Source organism: Trachypithecus francoisi, unplaced genomic scaffold, assembly GCF_009764315.1.
Source record: "Trachypithecus francoisi isolate TF-2019V2 unplaced genomic scaffold, Tfra_2.0 Lachesis_group4, whole genome shotgun sequence".
NCBI lineage: Eukaryota > Metazoa > Chordata > Mammalia > Primates > Cercopithecidae > Trachypithecus > Trachypithecus francoisi.
Window position 1 is genome coordinate 67,000,887 of NW_022681469.1, and position 17,756 is coordinate 67,018,642.

Genomic DNA, 17,756 nt, shown 5'->3' on the forward strand with positions numbered 1-17,756 from the left:
TTAGAGAAATCCTATATTTTAACTCCCTCACCCCTCACTAACAGAGAAGTTGTGAACCGTGCTCCCACTTCTCAGTTCCATGACCTCGAATAAAGCCTGCATTGCTTGACATTCACTTTCAGTTCCATGTATTTGTTTCATAACACTGAACAGGGAAAGACCCCATCTTCTAGGGGACTAGGTTTGTTGGTAAAATCACTGATCAGTATTCTTTTGAGTTCAAACATCAAACACTGAATTTGTATATGTGCTTGTGTGCACCTATATGAGTGTACCTCATTTTATGTAAGAAGTAGGCACTAACTTTTTTAAACAAAGCATACATAAAACTTTCAACTCACTACTTAATTTTGTAGTGAATGTTTATTGAGAAGTGAATATTCTTTAATGTATCTATGTTATACATCTCTATTTTGCATATACTAAGATTTCATTCAAGTAAGTCACATTTAGGAATCCTCATGTATTCACCACAGGGAATAACGTCACATAAAAATGTGTTGTCTCCTTGAGACTTTCATAACCTAACCATGGGCCAAGAACACCAAGTAATTATCCACGTTTGTTTACTTCTCTGCATCTGTATAGGGCCTTACACATCTTGATATGTAGTAAGTCCCACAAATATTTGGTGAGAGAATGCCTTACTGTATATATTAGAGGATTTAAATCCTTGTATCTCTTCACCCAATTCAATTTGGTTTCCATGTTTTAAAATGGCTCTTTAAAGCCACCATTTAATTTAATGTTGCCAAATCCAATGGATACTTTTCAGCCCTCATCTAGGGTGATTTTTCAGGAGCATCAGCCTTCTTAACCACTCCAATCTCTGCAAATGCTCTATGATAGTAACTCCCTTGGTTTCTCCCACTTCTCCAGCCATTTTCCTCAGGCACCATCCCTGTTCATCTCTCCTAGCTATGGCTGACTTCTAAGCCCACTCTATGATCTCCCTGAAAACTCTTACCCAACCCCAAGGCTTTAATTGCCAGCTATTTGCTATAATTTTCAGATTCATATAGCTAGCCCAGATGTTCTACTAAGCTCCAGACTGATGTACATAATGGCCCTTCCAACATCTCCTCTTGCCCCATCTCACAACATGGTCAAAACTGTACTCAGGGTCTTTCCTTCCTTGCCTCTAGACCTTCTCTCTAACCAAATAGTACCTCTACCAACCCATCTTTAATACTTTCCTCTCCCTCCATCTTACTAACCATCACATTTTGTGAACTTTACTTCCTATTTCTCTAATCCATACACTTCTGTCTATTCCCTTTACTATCATTCACTTCCTTCTTCTCTCACCTGGAGACTTCTAAGTGTTCATTCTCTCTAGTCCCCTTGTAATCTTGTTTATAAAACACTGCCAAAGGGATCTATATGAAGTATAAATCCAATCACATTGCATCACTCTGATACCAAAAAACTTGTAGGGATTGCTAAATGCTCTTAGGATACAGGCCAAAATTCCTAATGTGGCCCTGTGAAACCATGCCTTTTCTAGCAATAGCTTCTATCATTAGCTGCACCTAATGCAATCCCTCGCCCACATCCCCACATTCTAGTCACACATTCTTTTAGTTCTTCAAATACACCATGCTCCTTCCCATGTCAGGTCTTCACCATCCCGCTCCCTCTATCAAAAATGCTCTCCTTCCACAGCCTTGCCCAGTGTTTAATACAGCCCTGAGGCGTTCCCAGACTGGGTAAGAACCTCATAAAATTCAAACTTCTCTGCTGTAGCACTAATCCCAATTGGAAATAATAATTCATTTTCTATGATTGACTGTTTATCTCTTCCTCTAGAATCTAGACCAATGGTTCTCCAAGTGCTGAGATTCTGGACCAGCAGAATCAGAATTACCTGGGACTGTCCTGGAAAAGCAAATTTTCAGGCCTTCCTCCAGACCTACTAAATTAGAAAATCTGGGACAGGGCCTTCCAGGTGAGACTGATGAACACTAATATTCGACAGCCACTGCTCTACATCTGTGGAGACATTTATGTTTTTCTTCTATCCTTAGCTCTGCCCTCCTTATCCAGTATTCTGTAAATAACCAGTGCTCAGTAAAGATTTACTAAAAGTATGAATGAGCAATCCATTCCATATTTTTCATGATGTTTATAAGAATCTCTTAATTAGAATAATTTCAATTACAAATTAAAATTTTCCTGAAAAACTTCCCCCACAGGCAGAAAGAAATTTAAGCAATCTATTTTAAACTAAGATTCAAAATAAATACAGAAAACTTGTAACATTCCTATGTCTTATCGATGGTAATGTTTGGAATCTATATGCCTCAATAGCTGATTTCCTTGTCAATCAACTTGATCCTCTCCAAGTAGGGCAAAATAAGATAAAGAGAACATAATAGGACAGAGAAAACCAACATATAGTCATTGAACAACCTGAGAAACATCATTAAACCACTGGCAAATCACCAGGCTATTCTCAGCAAGAACTAAACATCTATTTATGTATTTATTTAAAGAGACAGGATCTTGTTACACTGCCCAGGCTGGAGTACAGTGGTTATTCACAGGTGCCATCATAGCACATTGCAGCCTCAAATTCCTGGCCTCAAGCAATCCTCATGCCTCAACCTCCTAAGTAGCTGAGACTACAGGTGCATGCCACTTCACCCAGCTAAAATGCCATTTTAAAAGATGAAACCAAAACAAATGAAAATGTTACCCAAAAAATCTCAAATTCACATGTGCAATCTAAACGTCATTACATATATCATTTCACTAAGTCCCCATTGTTTTACTTCTGACGCTATTAACATTTATCTTGAAATATCTTAAATCACTTTTCTTTTAAAAAATCACTGAGTTTATAACGTGCTAGCACATTGTTTTCTTCTATAACAAGAACATGTTCAAATTTCACTCAGACACAACAGAAAAATATAATTTATGTGTATATGTGTATACAGCATGCCTGTGTGTACACCCATATACACATATGTGTCTATGCAGCTGTGTGTATTCTGCATATTATACATTTAATATAAGGTCTTACATCCATTAGGCCCAGGTCAAATAGATTTTGTCATGCTACTTACTGCCATTATACTCATGGATGTAATTAACATAATAAAAATACAGCTTTTGTATATTTTCATTGTAGATTAGACAAGATCCTATTATACATTAGATCCCATTCCTTTAAGCCTCAGTAACATTGAACTGATTATTATATAAAATAAACTAAATTTACTTTTGCCTTACTTATTAATAAAGCAAGTTTAAGAAAAGTTTACCTAAACAAACATAATCGAAATTACTTTTCAATTCACCTTAATGGTACCTCTTTGCATATATTTTCTAAAAAAACAGCCCTTACTTGGCATTATTATAGGACTATCAGGACCTTACTTTACAACTCCTTGTCAGTTAACAGTTGTTAGTTTGAGTTACTCTTCTCACTGAAAGTAACAGTTGTACTTCTTATCGTTGCAATTTGCCACTAATTTAAACTAGAATGTACTTGCTCTTAACCATTCCAAATAATATTCCTTAAAAAAAACTTAAGGACTTAAGGTAAGATTAAAAATAAAATAACAATCTAGATTAGAATCTAGGGATGCAAAAATAAGAGAAGAAAGTAATAAATTTCCTGACATCGATATGTGCTTTCCAAACTAAGTCAAGAAAATAAATGTCATTATTTCAAAGATGCAAACATAAAGAAGCAACGATCCATAGCAGCCACTTTGATCTCAGTTTCCCCTCACTGACACAGGCTGGTGTAGGCTAATTCTTTAATTAAGAGGCGAGCAGGTCAACTGCAGAGCTCATGTGTGCATTTTTCCTCTGGCTATGTGCCGTTTATATGGTATTTACTTTGCATTTTCTCATTGCAATTACACAGTAATCTGCCATAACCGAATAGCCCATGGCTGCATGGTTTTTACTGACAAAATCTACTGAGTAACCAAATAATTAAAGAGAAGTTATAAGAACTTTCCATCCTGTGAGTCACACTACACATTTTAAGGCTGTGCTCTCTCATGTTATTACTTCTGGAAAAAATATAACTGTTAAAAGTAGCAGTAATTTATTGAGCTCTATGCGCCAGGCACTGGGTTAGGAACTTTACATTAAATATCTTGAATGTTCTTATAGCAGCTTTATAAAGTAGGTGCCAATATCATCCCTATTATACAAATAAAAAAAATTGAGACCTAGAGACATCAAATAAGTTACTCCCAGGACTTAATTGTATATTTGAAATTCAAAGCCAGGAAGGCAGACTTCAAACCCTAAACTCTCAAATTTCCTCTTTACACTTACATACGTGTGTCATAAATCTCTATTATGAACAAATTAGAGTCTGCTCAAATTGGAAAGAAGGTTGCAAAAATACGGGATGGAGTTGACGCAACACTGCTGGTACCTTTCCCTCTTCATCACATGGAGTATGAATCTGGAAATAGTCTTTTGTGGTACAGGGAGGGCGCTCTGTACACTCACTGGATCCTTCCTCTGCAACATAAAAAAAGCATTTCAGAAATGGGTCAATTATTTTGCGTCTAAGAAAAGGCAAAAAGCAAAACAGAAAAAGCAAACTAAAAAGTACAAATAAACTTACCGGGGCAATTTAGGTAGAACTACCTAGGTCTAAAGAAAATAAATGCCTACATTTTTATTTTCCCTAGAGCAATAAGTGTTTCTATGATACACACGGAGTAGTGTATCACAGTTTTTCCCAGAAGATATTAGATTTCTTCCATCATCGCTGTACATTGGAAATTTGGAACAAATTAAAAGTTTCTACGTATGTCTCTACACCAACAAATCATGTAAAAGTATAAACATTTTTAGATTAGTCTAAACATATCCATAGCAGTTACCTGTGGGGTGTGGAATAGAAAAACAAATCATAGGCCGGGCGCGGTAGCTCAAGCCTGTAATCCCAGCACTTTGGGAGGCCGAGACGGGCGGATCACGAGGTCAGGAGATCGAGACCATCCTGGCTAACACGGTGAAACCCCGTCTCTACTAAAAATACAAAAACTAGCCGGGCGAGGTGGCGGGCGCCTGTAGTCCCAGCTACTTGGGAGGCTGAGGCAGGAGAATGGCGTAAACCCGGGAGGCGGAGCTTGCCGTGAGCTGAGATCCGCCACTGCACTCCAGTCCGGACGACAGAGCGAGACTCCGCCTCAAAAAAAAAAAAAAAAAAAAAAAAAAAAAAAAAAAAAGAAAATAAATGCCTACATTTTTATTTTCCCTAGAGCAATAAGTGTTTCTATGATACACACGGAGTAGTGTATCACAGTTTTTCCCAGAAGATATTAGATTTCTTCCATCATCGCTGTACATTGGAAATTTGGAACAAATTAAAAGTTTCTACGTATGTCTCTACACCAACAAATCATGTAAAAGTATAAACATTTTTAGATTAGTCTAAACATATCCATAGCAGTTACCTGTGGGGTGTGGAATAGAAAAACAAATCATAGGCCGGGCGCGGTAGCTCAAGCCTGTAATCCCAGCACTTTGGGAGGCCGAGACGGGCGGATCACGAGGTCAGGAGATCGAGACCATCCTGGCTAACACGGTGAAACCCCGTCTCTACTAAAAATACAAAAACTAGCCGGGCGAGGTGGCGGGCGATTGTAGTCCCAGCTACTAGGGAGGCTGAGGCAGGAGAATGGTGTAAACCCGGGAGGCGGAGCTTGCAGTGAGCTGAGATCCGGCCACTGCACTCCAGTCCGGGCGACAGAGCGAGACTCTGCCTCAAAAAAAAAAAAAGAAAAAACAAATCATAGACCTATATAGGGGAAAGTCGTGCAGAAAGGGAGAAGATGTCATATTTTATCCATTCAACATCAAATCACCTCAGCACTTTGGTTTCAGCCACCACTGCTGTCATACTTTATGGGTGACTTCTGGCTTATAAATACACACTTGATCAACATACATTTAGAAAGAAAAAAGCAGAGTATAAACTAGTTCTACCTGAAAATTGAGAGTCCTCTTTACACCTTATACATTCTTTGGCTCCTTTCTCAGAATAGGTGTTTCTGGGACACACTTGGCAGTTGAATGAACCTGGTTTGTTGCTGAATGTGCCTGGCTTGCAAGGAAAACATTCTGATGTGTATGCCACCCCTGTGCGGTAATGAAAAACAGAGCATGGGAGGAGGACCCAATACCAACAAGCAAATCAGCACCTACTTCTGCATCTACCCAGAAGTGAGGGGGAAACATTTACAGTAAGGTCAGCCCAAATCGTTTATCTTATTCATCCAGCACTAAGAAAGCATTTACTGTGTGCAAGGAACTGCACAATCAAGTCAGCAAACAAGTGATGAAGTTTTGATAGAGGTATAGTACTTGTATTAACTGAGCTGTCAAAAGACAACTCCACTAACTCAAAAATGAGATAAACCCTAAGGTTCCCTCTAATTCTATAGGCCTGTAATTATCTGATCCTTATGATAACCCATTCCCTTTTCTTTTTTCCCACTGCTGATTAAGTCACAGGTAAGACCTAGGAATGGCTTTGCCAGCAGATGTCCTTGTGACTAATGAGTTAACACATTGTTCACAGAACAAGCCCACATTGAACATATTAAAATGCAAGCCAAAGTTTAATAAAGGAGAATCACTGCTTTAATTAAAAATACCCTTAATTGAGAATGAACCATGCCAGGGTTCATCAGCTGCTCTCCTGGGCCATAAATTGCCCAGTTGGTTCAGACAAGCATAAAAGCTTTAGGAAAGAGTCAGGTAAGATGTTTATTGTTATTTTTATGGATATAGCAGTGACCAGGTCATCAGTTCCCTGAGTAAGCCCAATGTCTGGCACAATAGACATTTCTCAGAGGAATAATAGGGTCTTATTAACACAGAGACATGTTTTTTGTTTACAGACATCTAAAATTGTCATCATGTTTACTTTTTTTGCGATGATTAAATAATTTAGTTCAAGTGTACGAGAAAAAAAGAAAACAACTATTGATTTCTTGGGAGTAAAACCAGGGTCTCCAGACCTATATGATTTCCTAACATACTAATTTCTGTTCTATAAACCTTTGAACCAGCCAAACCAAAACTTTAATAAATATTTGGTAGTCACCAGTGACTACTAAACCAGACTGCCATGAAATACCTTCAATTGTGATATTTTTTACCAGCACAGGCTTGACTGCCTTAGAACCCATAAGGATGCCTGTAGTTCTCCAGTAGAGTATGTTTGTACCTGATTTCAGCATTACCTATAAAGAGAAATATAAGGCACTCAGGTCAGATAAGCCATGCCATTTCCCACACCTAAAAGCTACTCCCTTACATACTTTTTCAATCCATATAATAAAACACCATTAATTTAAAACCCACAGATTTAAGTCCACTGTTAATTCTGACCTAACCTCCGCTGAAGTTTACACTTTCTTAAAAGAAAAAAAAATGGAGTTTGCTAATCCACAAAATATATTAAATAGAAAAGAAGAAATCTTCAAGTCTAAACAAACTCATAAAATGATTCTCAAACCATTTGCATGAAGTCTTAGTTTATATTTAAAAAGAATCCATTTTAGAGGGTGAAAGTCCCTCAGGCCACTTGTATATTTATAGGTTGCCACTATTTATAAGACCTTTGAGTTCTGAAAACAAAAGGCAACAGAATGAGTTTGTTTATTTTAAAAAAATATTTAATAAAAATACAGCAACAGTAACAAGAAAAAATAGGACAGTTCTTATGTGATAATCTGATTTAACTCTCTTACTCTAGAACATAAATAATACTATATGTAGTATTGGTTTCCTTTGCTACTGGAATATTTGCTAATTGTAAAATCAAACTAATTTTCTTATAAATTTCATGTTCATACAGGTAAGTGAACTAACTTTAAGAGTTCCTTGCTTTCTTATTTACCTCCCTTATTCTTCTATGCAGTCTCTCTCTGGACAAATTCAACCTGTAGAAAATTACAATCCACCCAACTATTTCAGTGAAGTAATAAATTAAGTAAAGGTAGTGCATTAAGCACTTTCCCTTGTATTAAATCTTTTTAAGTGAAGAAAGCATATTTGTTTTTAAGGGTTACTTGTACCTTCAAAGCCCAGCTAACTGGGTGTTAAGGTATATGGATCTTAAATGTTATTAATATTATTCTCGGATATACAGATTTTTAAAAATATTCTGAAAGGGTACATTGTATTAATCAGCCAAGGATGGGGTACCTGCTACAACCACAAAGACAAGGATTGATGGTCACTTATTGAAACAGAGCTCGATCTACATTGTAGGCACCATATTAGGCCCTTCCCACGTATCTTCTGATTTAATCATGCAAAGATTGTTCCTATTTTGCAAATGAAAACATCAGACACAAAGAGATTAAGCAAATTGCCTAAAGAAACACAACTATAAACCAGAGTTAGATATTAAATCTATGTCTCACTCCAAAGAGACAGTGCCTCAAATAATAACAGATTCACTGAATCGTTACCTGATAATTGCCTTCAAGCATTTAAGGAGCTGTCCTGTAAGGAAGCAGGCAGTTACTTTACTTCATGTAACCAGAGAAGGTAGAATTTCAACCAATGTGTGGCAAATAGGGAGGAGGCAGGTTGAGGCTCCAAACATAGACAAATTTTGTGATAAACAGAGCTGTCCAACAAATGGAGACAGCATAGTACCCAACAAAACAAGCTTGAATATCACTTGTTGGGCACTGTGCAGCAAAAGATAAAAGGAATTCACAGATCCTTCCGATGACAAGAGCCACTAATTTGATCACATAAGACAGGCACATTTGTAAACTTAGAAACTCAAATGTTTTGTATATTAGTTTTGAACAGCCTTCTTTCTCATGGATGCCCCTTTGAAAGGGAGGAAAATTAGACCATGATGGGAAGGGAAAGGAAAAGGAAACTAAGAAGAAAGAAAAAGGTAGGAAAAAGACCCTGAAAATTGGAAGCTGAGCCCATGAAACTAGGGGTAATTTTTTTCCCTAAGCAGAAATCATCTAAATTAATAGTTAATTTTGACTTTTTTCTTTTTTCTTTTCTTCTTTTTTTTTTTTTTGAGACGGAGTCTTGCTCTGTCGCCCGGGCTGGAGTGCAGTGGCCGGATCTCAGCTCACTGCAAGCTCCGTCTCCTGGGTTTACGCCATTCTCCTGCCTCAGCCTCCCGAGTAGCTGGGACTACAGGCGCCTGCCACCTCGCCCGGCTAGTTTTTTGTATTTTTAGTAGAGATGGGGTTTCACCGTGTTAGCCAGGATGGTCTCGATCTCCTGACCTCGTGATCCGCCCGTCTCGGCCTCCCAAAGTGCTGAGATTACAGGCTTGAGCCACCGCGCCCGGCCTGCTTTTTTCTTAAAATACACTTTTTTTAAAGTTATGAAAGGAAGGGGAAGTTGGGAAAGAAGAAAAAAAGGTTGGAAAAAAAAAAAAGAAGAAGGAAAAGTTGGGAAAGAAAAAGGAAATACAAAGAGACTTACAGAATGAGAGCCCCATTCTCCATTGTCTGTAAGTTTTACCCACTTGTCAGTGGTAGTGTCCATCTCCTGGCACTGATCATTTTGAATCTGTGGATTAAACACAAGGGCCCTAGTAAAGTGTCTTGAATAACGGCTTTAATTAAATTTTGCACCCAGCCCAGACTGCAAGAACCTCGTTCAATACATTCTAAACAATGGCCATGAGTAATTCTCAGTAAGTAAACATACCAAGACCTCTGGAGCCTAAGTGACAACCGTTTATGACTGAGTGGTTCTAAGTAAACTATCTTCATTATTGTAACAAAAAGCCTAGCTCATTAGAGAGAGGAATGTGGGAGAAGATTCACAATGCACGCTAACACAGTGACTAACACTGACAACGCACAGAAAGGAGACAAAGTACAAAACAACTACCCAACTTACCCAAACTTTGTCATAGCTTGCATTCACCATGTAGGCCCAATAGCATAAAAATCAACAAAGCTGTTCTTTATAATATTTGCAGCAGTAAAATTTTAAATTAAAAATAAATAAAGTCTACTTTGTTTTCCATTCCCTAGGACCTAATCCAAATGCAAAAGCACAAGGTGTTTGGTGTTAAAGATATCTGTAGTCATTTGAATTGGCATGGCAAATGAGTAAATGTTAATCATTTACCATGCCAATTCAAATGACTACAGATATCTTTAACACCAAACACCTTGTGCCTTTCAGGCAATTCTTCCAAAATGTCAAGGCGTTGGGACACTACTTTTCCAGGTCTACAATGAATACAGAGACATCAAAAAGTTAGGCCACCTTTCCAATATTGCAAAACAGCAACAGATTAGAGTTAAAATAAGATCTCATCACCTATATTCCCACCAAAAGAAATGGCTCACTCTTTCATCTCTAAATCATCTTGCTTCTTCACTCATCTTCCCAACCAATCTTCAAACATTAAAATGTTCTCCTTAAGAGCTATTCCCTAAAGACTTACTAACTAAAAAATAGACCCTATTGCCATCCAAATGCCAGAGAATATCAGCTACTGAGAGTACTTACTTTAATTGAATTTAAGTGTCATATTCATATTATAAGCATAATGACCATTCTAATGCAAGTGTTAACCTAATTAAAAGCAGATATGAACCCTGAATATACCTTTAATGGTCAATGTGTAGATAAGCTGAAAGCTTTTTTTATCACTGAAAGCAGATGTCATATGTTATCCTGACATTCTACTGGCATTCTAGAGATCTGTAAAACCTAGGTCTAATCACTTAGTCTCTCTAGGCTTCCGTTTCATCATTATTTAAAAAAAAAAAAAAAAAAAGAAAAACAGAAGGGCTGAACAAAAGTTTCATATAGTTCCAAAATTAAATACTTTGTTGTTGTTAATTATGTAATGCCCATATGTACAAGTCTCAGAGAACAGCACATTTCAGGCTGCAAACTCTTCCTTTCCATTAACCATTAGTATGATGACCATAAAGTTTTGACCTTCTGAATCAATAAATTGCAACCTCTAAAGCTGCAACATCAATAGAGGAAGGAACATGATTTTGCCATCCCTTTTCAGATTATAACCAGAACAAAGGCATCGCTGAAAGGAAGTAATGAAACTTTATGCCTTAAGGGTACCTTTATTGACATATCTCAAAGAACTTATTGGGCAAAACAAATCTAAACACTTATTCTAATAAATAAATAACTGCTTTGCTTCTTAACTTTATTTCAGTTTTAGCAATGTTGCCAAAAATGTACAACGAAACAGGGAATTGTTCACTCCCAGAAGGATTTTGCAAACAAAACGTAGCTTAAACATAAATCTGTTTGAATGTTGCTTAACATCTTAAACTCATCAAAAGATATTAGTACTACAAAACTCCTTAAAAGATATTGTCACACAATCTACTTTATAGAAGTGAATGCTAAGTGCCGGAAGGTTTACTTAATTGCTCAATAACACAGTGTTAACAATTACAGAGTTGGGACTAGAGCCAGAATCTCTTGACTTCAAATATAAAGCTCATATGTTCATGAAAAATCTCTCTTGCTACCAAACTTCTGATTTAGAAATTCCCATTTCTAACAATACAAATTTGTTTTAGAATGTTCAATACATTTGTTTCTGAAATCTGGACTGCAGAAACATTTTTCAAGATAGTTTCCCATTTATAAGCACAACACACACTTGGTTTGGTGTGAGAAGTCAATCTGAGAACATTTGCTCAAGCATTTGTGTCTTGATAAATATTTGCTAGATTAGATACTGTTTATTAATAATAGTTAAGTAACTTTAGTGGTAACAGCTTATTTTGTTAGGTGATTACTTTATCTTATCTTCTGTAATGTTATTTAATTTTTTTTCAAAGACATCAATATCCCATTCATTGATGTTTTTAGACTGTACAAAATTCACAGAATCAGAAACATGCAGCCGCTTCTACTTTTGAAAAAAAAAATCGCTCATAAATGCACTTAAATAATTCTTGTTAGCAAAAAATATTTGAAATTGCAAAGATAAAAAACTTTTAAGTGAAAACTAAAATTGGTTTAAAAAACACAGTTTTGACAGAATGCTATCTGTAGCTACAAAAAGTAAAGTAAACATGAATCTTGGAGGAAATATTTGTCACACAAAAACTCAAAACCAAATGGTTACATAATGTGCGTAACTAAAAGTTAAATAAGCCCAGTGTTATGCTGCAAGGTGAGATCTCGGAGGTAAAGAAATAATATTAACCAGGAAACAAAATATTATAGAAAAAATTAAAGTTTTCTTTTAACATCAAAAAGTTCAGTTAACACACACACACACACACACACACACACACACAAAACTGAGGAAGAATAAAGTGGAATGGGAACAACTGACTAAGGGAAATTTACATGAATGTCTCTTAAATAGTAAATTCCAGAATGTAAAAGGTCTTACAAAGAACTCAAAGAAGATGTTGTTGTCGACATACTGGTACTCAAAGAAGACATAACCTGACTTCTTAAGGTGCACAGCATAGATCAAAGACACCGTGCAGTCATCACGATTAGATTCTATGTAGTTTCCACGAGGGATCCAAGAAGAGCTGCGGAAACAAAACCAAGAGGCACTTTACATTAATGTTCTGAAATCTCTTCTGTTCACAAAGCTACGTAACTCAGATTCAAGAGTAGTTCCATCAGCAAAGCACAGCAGAAAACACCAGAAGCTTTTCCAGAACTCAACGGCCAACTTTATTACTGAGAAGAGGCTCATTTCTTATGGCAAATAACTTCCTAAATCTTTTTAAGGTTATATGATTAATCTGCTATGAAACTGTTATTTTTCACCCAAAATTTGATTACCAAATAGATAACTAACTTTAGTAGCCTTAGATGGAATTATTCTTTCAGACATCTGCAGTTTTATTTGTAAACCCATACACATGGCAAATCTATAGAAGGGGAGAAAGAGCACCACTAATAATAAATATGTAGATTAACATATAAAGCTATATTTTTTCACCTTAACTTTTTAGGAAGTTATGTGTCATATGAAATGAACTTATCAGTGATGGACTTGGCTTTTGAGTTCCTAAATCTTTGTAAGATTATTTCAAAACTAACTAATTATTTAAAACATAACACCATTGTATTGTATGGTTTATAACATGTTTCTAAATATATGGCAATAATGTGAAGATAAGGGTATAGATATAACTATGCTGTTGTAAAATTTAACATTATATAAAGGTACAATAATAACTCTATGTTACCACAAGGATGCATACAGTAATTTCTAGCCTTTGCAACCTGGGGTTAGCAAAGATATCCTAACATATAACCACAGCAGAAAAAAAAAGATAAATTGTATTCTTTCAAATTTTAAACTTCTGCTTTTCAAAGGACACTATTAAGAAAACAAAAAAGGCAAAAGCCACAAACTGGGAAGAAGTGTTACACACACGGAGATGTGTGTGTGTGTGTGTGTGTGTGTGTGCATATACTATATATTTATTATATAAATATATACACATAAGAACCCATGCCCAGAATGTATAAGGAACTCCTTTAGCTTAATAATCAAATGACCAAAAAAAAAAAGTAGAAAATGGGTAAAACAATTTGACTTCACAAAAGTGAACAAACACATGAACAATAAACACATGAAACATGTTTGACGTAATTATCCAGCAGGGAAATGCAAATTAAAACAAGGAGATATTATTTCACATAAATACACGTGCACATACACTGGAATGGCTAGGGCTAGAACAAAGCAAGACTTAACAATACAAATGTTGGTAAACATGTAGAATAACTAGAACTCAAATATACTACTGGTGGGAGTCTATGATGATATAACCATTTTGAAAAGCTCAGACTTTTTAGAAAGTTCAACATACATCTCCTATATGACCCAACCAATTAAAAAGAAATAAAGAGTATGCAAGCATGGAACGAGTTTCGCTCTTGTTGCCCAGGCTGGAGTGCAATGGCACAATCTCAGCTCATTGCAACCTCTGCCTCCAGGATTCAAGTGATTCTCCTGCCTCAGTCTCCTGAGTACCTGGGATTATGGGCACCTGCCACCACGCCAGGCTAATTTTTGTATTTTTAGTAGAGATGGGGTTTCTCCATGTCGATCAGGCAGGTCTTGAACTCCCAACCTCAGGTGATCTGCCTGCCTCGACCTCCCAAAGTACTGGGCTTACAGGCATGAGCCACCGAGCCAGCCCAGACTGAAATTTACACCAAGAAAATCACACTAGAAGACACTACCTTGAAAAACTTCTGCTTATTCAATTTCTTTTATACATAAACTATTCTAGGCAGAAAAAGAAGCCTTGTCAATATCTCCTGGCCACCAAAACAAAGATCTGAGGTCCCACAACATCCTACTAGTACCATCATCTAAGGAACTCTTTTACTGAAAACACACTCTCTCAAGGAAATAATCCTATTATCGAGAGATTAAAATAAAGAAATTGGTGTCATTTGGCAAAAAGACAGCGAGAGTGAAAGGAAGGAAGAAAAGAAGGGAGGGAGGGAATGAATATGCCTTTCAACACAGCTAAATAATTCCCCAGCATCCTTAGCTTATGGTAAAAATGTAGGGTTCCTGAGCAGCTACTCTTGTCAGGAGGTAGCCAGAGCCCTAAGGTTGAATTCTCCTAAGCAAATCCATATGAAAGAAAATGTTACATAGTTAATATAACAGGAAGGGATATAGCTCAAAGACAAACATTTTGTTTTGTTTTTTTAAAACAGTTTAACATTTCTCCAGCTTTGTGATACGCAAAGTTAATAATCCCCTATAAAAGAGGTGGGAATTAAGCAAAGGTGCTTTCCACCTTAGGTACGTAACCCACTCTCTTTTATAGGAGATAATCAAGAGTCTAAATGAAGGTTATTAATTCTTCCTGTCAGAGGAAAAGAAAAAAACCTGAAAGTATCTGTTAAAAATCAGAAAAAGGTTAGTACAAACACCAGCGGCTTAACTGTAGCCATAAATATGAGAAAATTAATTTGCTTCTCTAACAGCTTTACTGCATTTTTGCATACAGTGTCTATTATATCCTGAGGGCAATGATTTTAACCTCATGAAAACTCATTGCAATGACTGTCCAAAAAACATGATTCTTTGCAATTAGCTTATCTATCACCACAAACAGTGCCAAGATTATCCTCATCTTCTTTCTGGACAAGAGCAACTACTTTCTTCTCAAATATTCAGTTAAGAGCCAAAGGCTGCTTTGGATTCTTACTTGTTACAGCCATCTGGCCTGCTGTCAGAAGGGCCCACCACAGTGTCCATGAATGTTGCGATGTTAGAAAATCCTGCCGGCAATTCATCCCATTCATCAAATTTGATGCCACTGCCCAAGGAATAGGTGCCTTCACCACACTTACTGCATACCTGGTTCTTCATTTCTAGATACTCTCCAGAAGCACAGGAGAAAGCTGGAAGGCAGAAGAATGGACAACCCATTACTTACACTCCCATCAATTTCCTCCCCTTCATGCCGTCACCAGAATTATTTTTATAAAACTCTGATTGTGTCACACCCTAATGAAAGCATTTCAAGTCCCCCTTATCACCACATGCATTTCAGAATCTGGTTCCAACCTATTTTTCCAAGCTGACCCCTTGTCCCACCTTCTTCCTGCCAAAACAGAATTCATATCATTCCCATAATATTTCATCTTCTCTCCTGCTGTTGTGGTCTTCTTTCCCAGAGATGTTGGCCAATCCTATCTTCTCTACACGGAACACTCCTGTTTTCAACTCAAAAACCACTCACTTCATAACAGATCCCCTCCCCTGGCCCAATGGGAAGTCAGCTGCACCTCCCTTTATGCTCCTACAGTGCATTTGTTACAATACCTCCATTAAAGGACTTAATTTATGCTAATCAGTGGATAAGCACATATTAAGACCACTTATAAGTTGATGTGAGACTTTGAGCGTTAAGAAAACAAGGATCATTATTTTTGGATTCCTAATTGTATTGGGCACATACTAAGTCCAAATAAAATACTGATCCAAAGCTGATTAGTTATTTAGAGCGACAACTAAACATAAAAAGGGAAACAGGAAAGCAGTGCAATAGCTGAACAGGTTATCTCCACTCTGAAACCATGAGCCCACTTTTTCAATATTCACACCAACCTAGTCATTTCCACCACCATCTTATTTCTGATGTCAAGCTTTCTGCAAACTCTGAGAACTGCACTCAGAGATATTAGATACAGCAATGTGAAGAATAGTTGACACATTACCAAAAAGAAGGCTAAGTTAGTATTCATTCAACAAATGGAAATCAACACCCTCCAAGTACATAGCTCTGTGCAAGACGGTATTAGTGACTCCAACCTGGGAAAGGGCTTTCTAATCCTTTAATCAGGATAGTAAGGAAACAAGGACAAAATGAGACATCCCAATTACCCAATGAAGAAAAACAAATCTCCCAGCAGAATGTAAAGCAGCGAAGCCCCACATTTAGGTAGACTCTTCTCTTTTAGAATACATTAGAAAACTTAGCCAGAAATAAAAATAGCTAATTTTTGAAAACTGATTAAAGAATTAGAGCTAAAATCCACACACATCTACTTATTCACTGGATTAATACAATGCTTTTCTTGAGAAAACGTTAAAGATGCCATACAATGAACTTCTAACATTCAAATCAACAAGCCCAAATCAGTAAAACATGAGAAAATAAAAAAAGATTGTGCAAAGAATGTGGCATTCTGGCTGCACAGTCAAAACTGTCCCAGGACAAGGCTGTACCACTTCCTAATTCTATGACACTGAGTGAGTTATTTCACCTCTCTAGGCCTTAGTTTATGTCTCTAAAAAATGAGGTAACAATCACAATAGGTACCTTTAAGGGCTATACTGATGGCAGCGGCAGCCCCCCTGGAGTGACCACTGTCATGAAGCCGGCTACTGTGGGGGAAGTGTGGATGAGGCTGCGCGTTCCATGGAGCCACTGGGGCAGGAGGAGGCAGCAGCCCTGCCCTCCCAGGCAGACCCAAGCTTCCCTGCGCTCTTGGGGGCCAGGAGCAGGCAGGAGCTCCACCATCCTGAGCACACCTGCAGCTGCCCAAGCCATGGCTGTGGACCAGGGCGTCTTGGCACTCTCAGGGATTCAGGAAAAACCCCTTCCCCTACAGGTGTGGAGATGTCTGCTCCCTCTGCCCCTGGCCTCTCCCCGCTCCTGGCACCCCTTCCGATCTCAGAGCAAGGTAGGGGCTGAGCCCAGGCACTGTACTGACACACCAGCCTCCTGCCACCTCAGCCTCCTCCAGACTTTGGCCACCAACAAGCACAGGAGAGAGACTGAGGCAAGGGCTGAAGGCAGCTCAGCACTGGCCTGCAGGCACTCCTTGACCAAACAGCCTGGGTGACCAGAACAGTGGCAGGAGGCAGAGAGGCTCCTGGACAGAAGGGGATGGGTCCCACAAAGCCCTACCTTCAAGCCAGGGAGGCTCTGAAGCCTGGGGGCTGGGTTGCCAGTCAGTGGGACAGAGTGGGAACTTGTGGTGCTTTTTCCGGGACTGCCCATGGCCTCCCATTGACCAATCAGCACACACTTCCTCCCTCTGACTGGCTGAGTCCCAGGCCCATAAAAGCACTGGACTCAGCAGACTCTAACAGATAGGGGATGTCCAGCTGCAGAACCACTCCAGGGTCTCCTGTCTGCTGAGAGGTGAACAGTAGCTGAGACACCCTGCTTACGAAGAGGAGCTAGTCACTGTGGGTCTCCTCTGAGCTGTTCTGTAGCTCAATAAAGCTCCTCTTCACCTTGTTCACCCTCCACTTGTCC

General features: G+C 38.1%; 1 protein-coding gene across 5 annotated transcripts in view; it reads right to left on the minus strand.

Annotated features, from left to right (window-relative positions):
• The window catches only part of ELAPOR2 (endosome-lysosome associated apoptosis and autophagy regulator family member 2), a 183,544-nt gene that overhangs the window by 59,263 nt on the left and 106,525 nt on the right, over positions 1-17,756 (minus strand). For 2 of the 5 annotated variants that reach the window (XM_033192898.1, XM_033192901.1), the window contains 6 exons: positions 15,192-15,387; positions 12,383-12,530; positions 9,463-9,549; positions 7,127-7,232; positions 5,971-6,123; positions 4,406-4,494 (listed from right to left, as the gene is read on the minus strand). In XM_033192898.1, the coding sequence (XP_033048789.1) occupies positions 4,406-4,494; positions 5,971-6,123; positions 7,127-7,232; positions 9,463-9,549; positions 12,383-12,530; positions 15,192-15,387 (779 nt within the window). Of the gene's footprint in view, positions 1-4,405; positions 4,495-5,970; positions 6,124-7,126; positions 7,233-8,468; positions 8,503-9,462; positions 9,550-12,382; positions 12,531-15,191; positions 15,388-16,811; positions 16,877-17,402; positions 17,449-17,756 lie in introns of those variants that run through there. The other 3 variants (XM_033192900.1, XM_033192899.1, XM_033192902.1) reach the window with 3 other exon arrangements.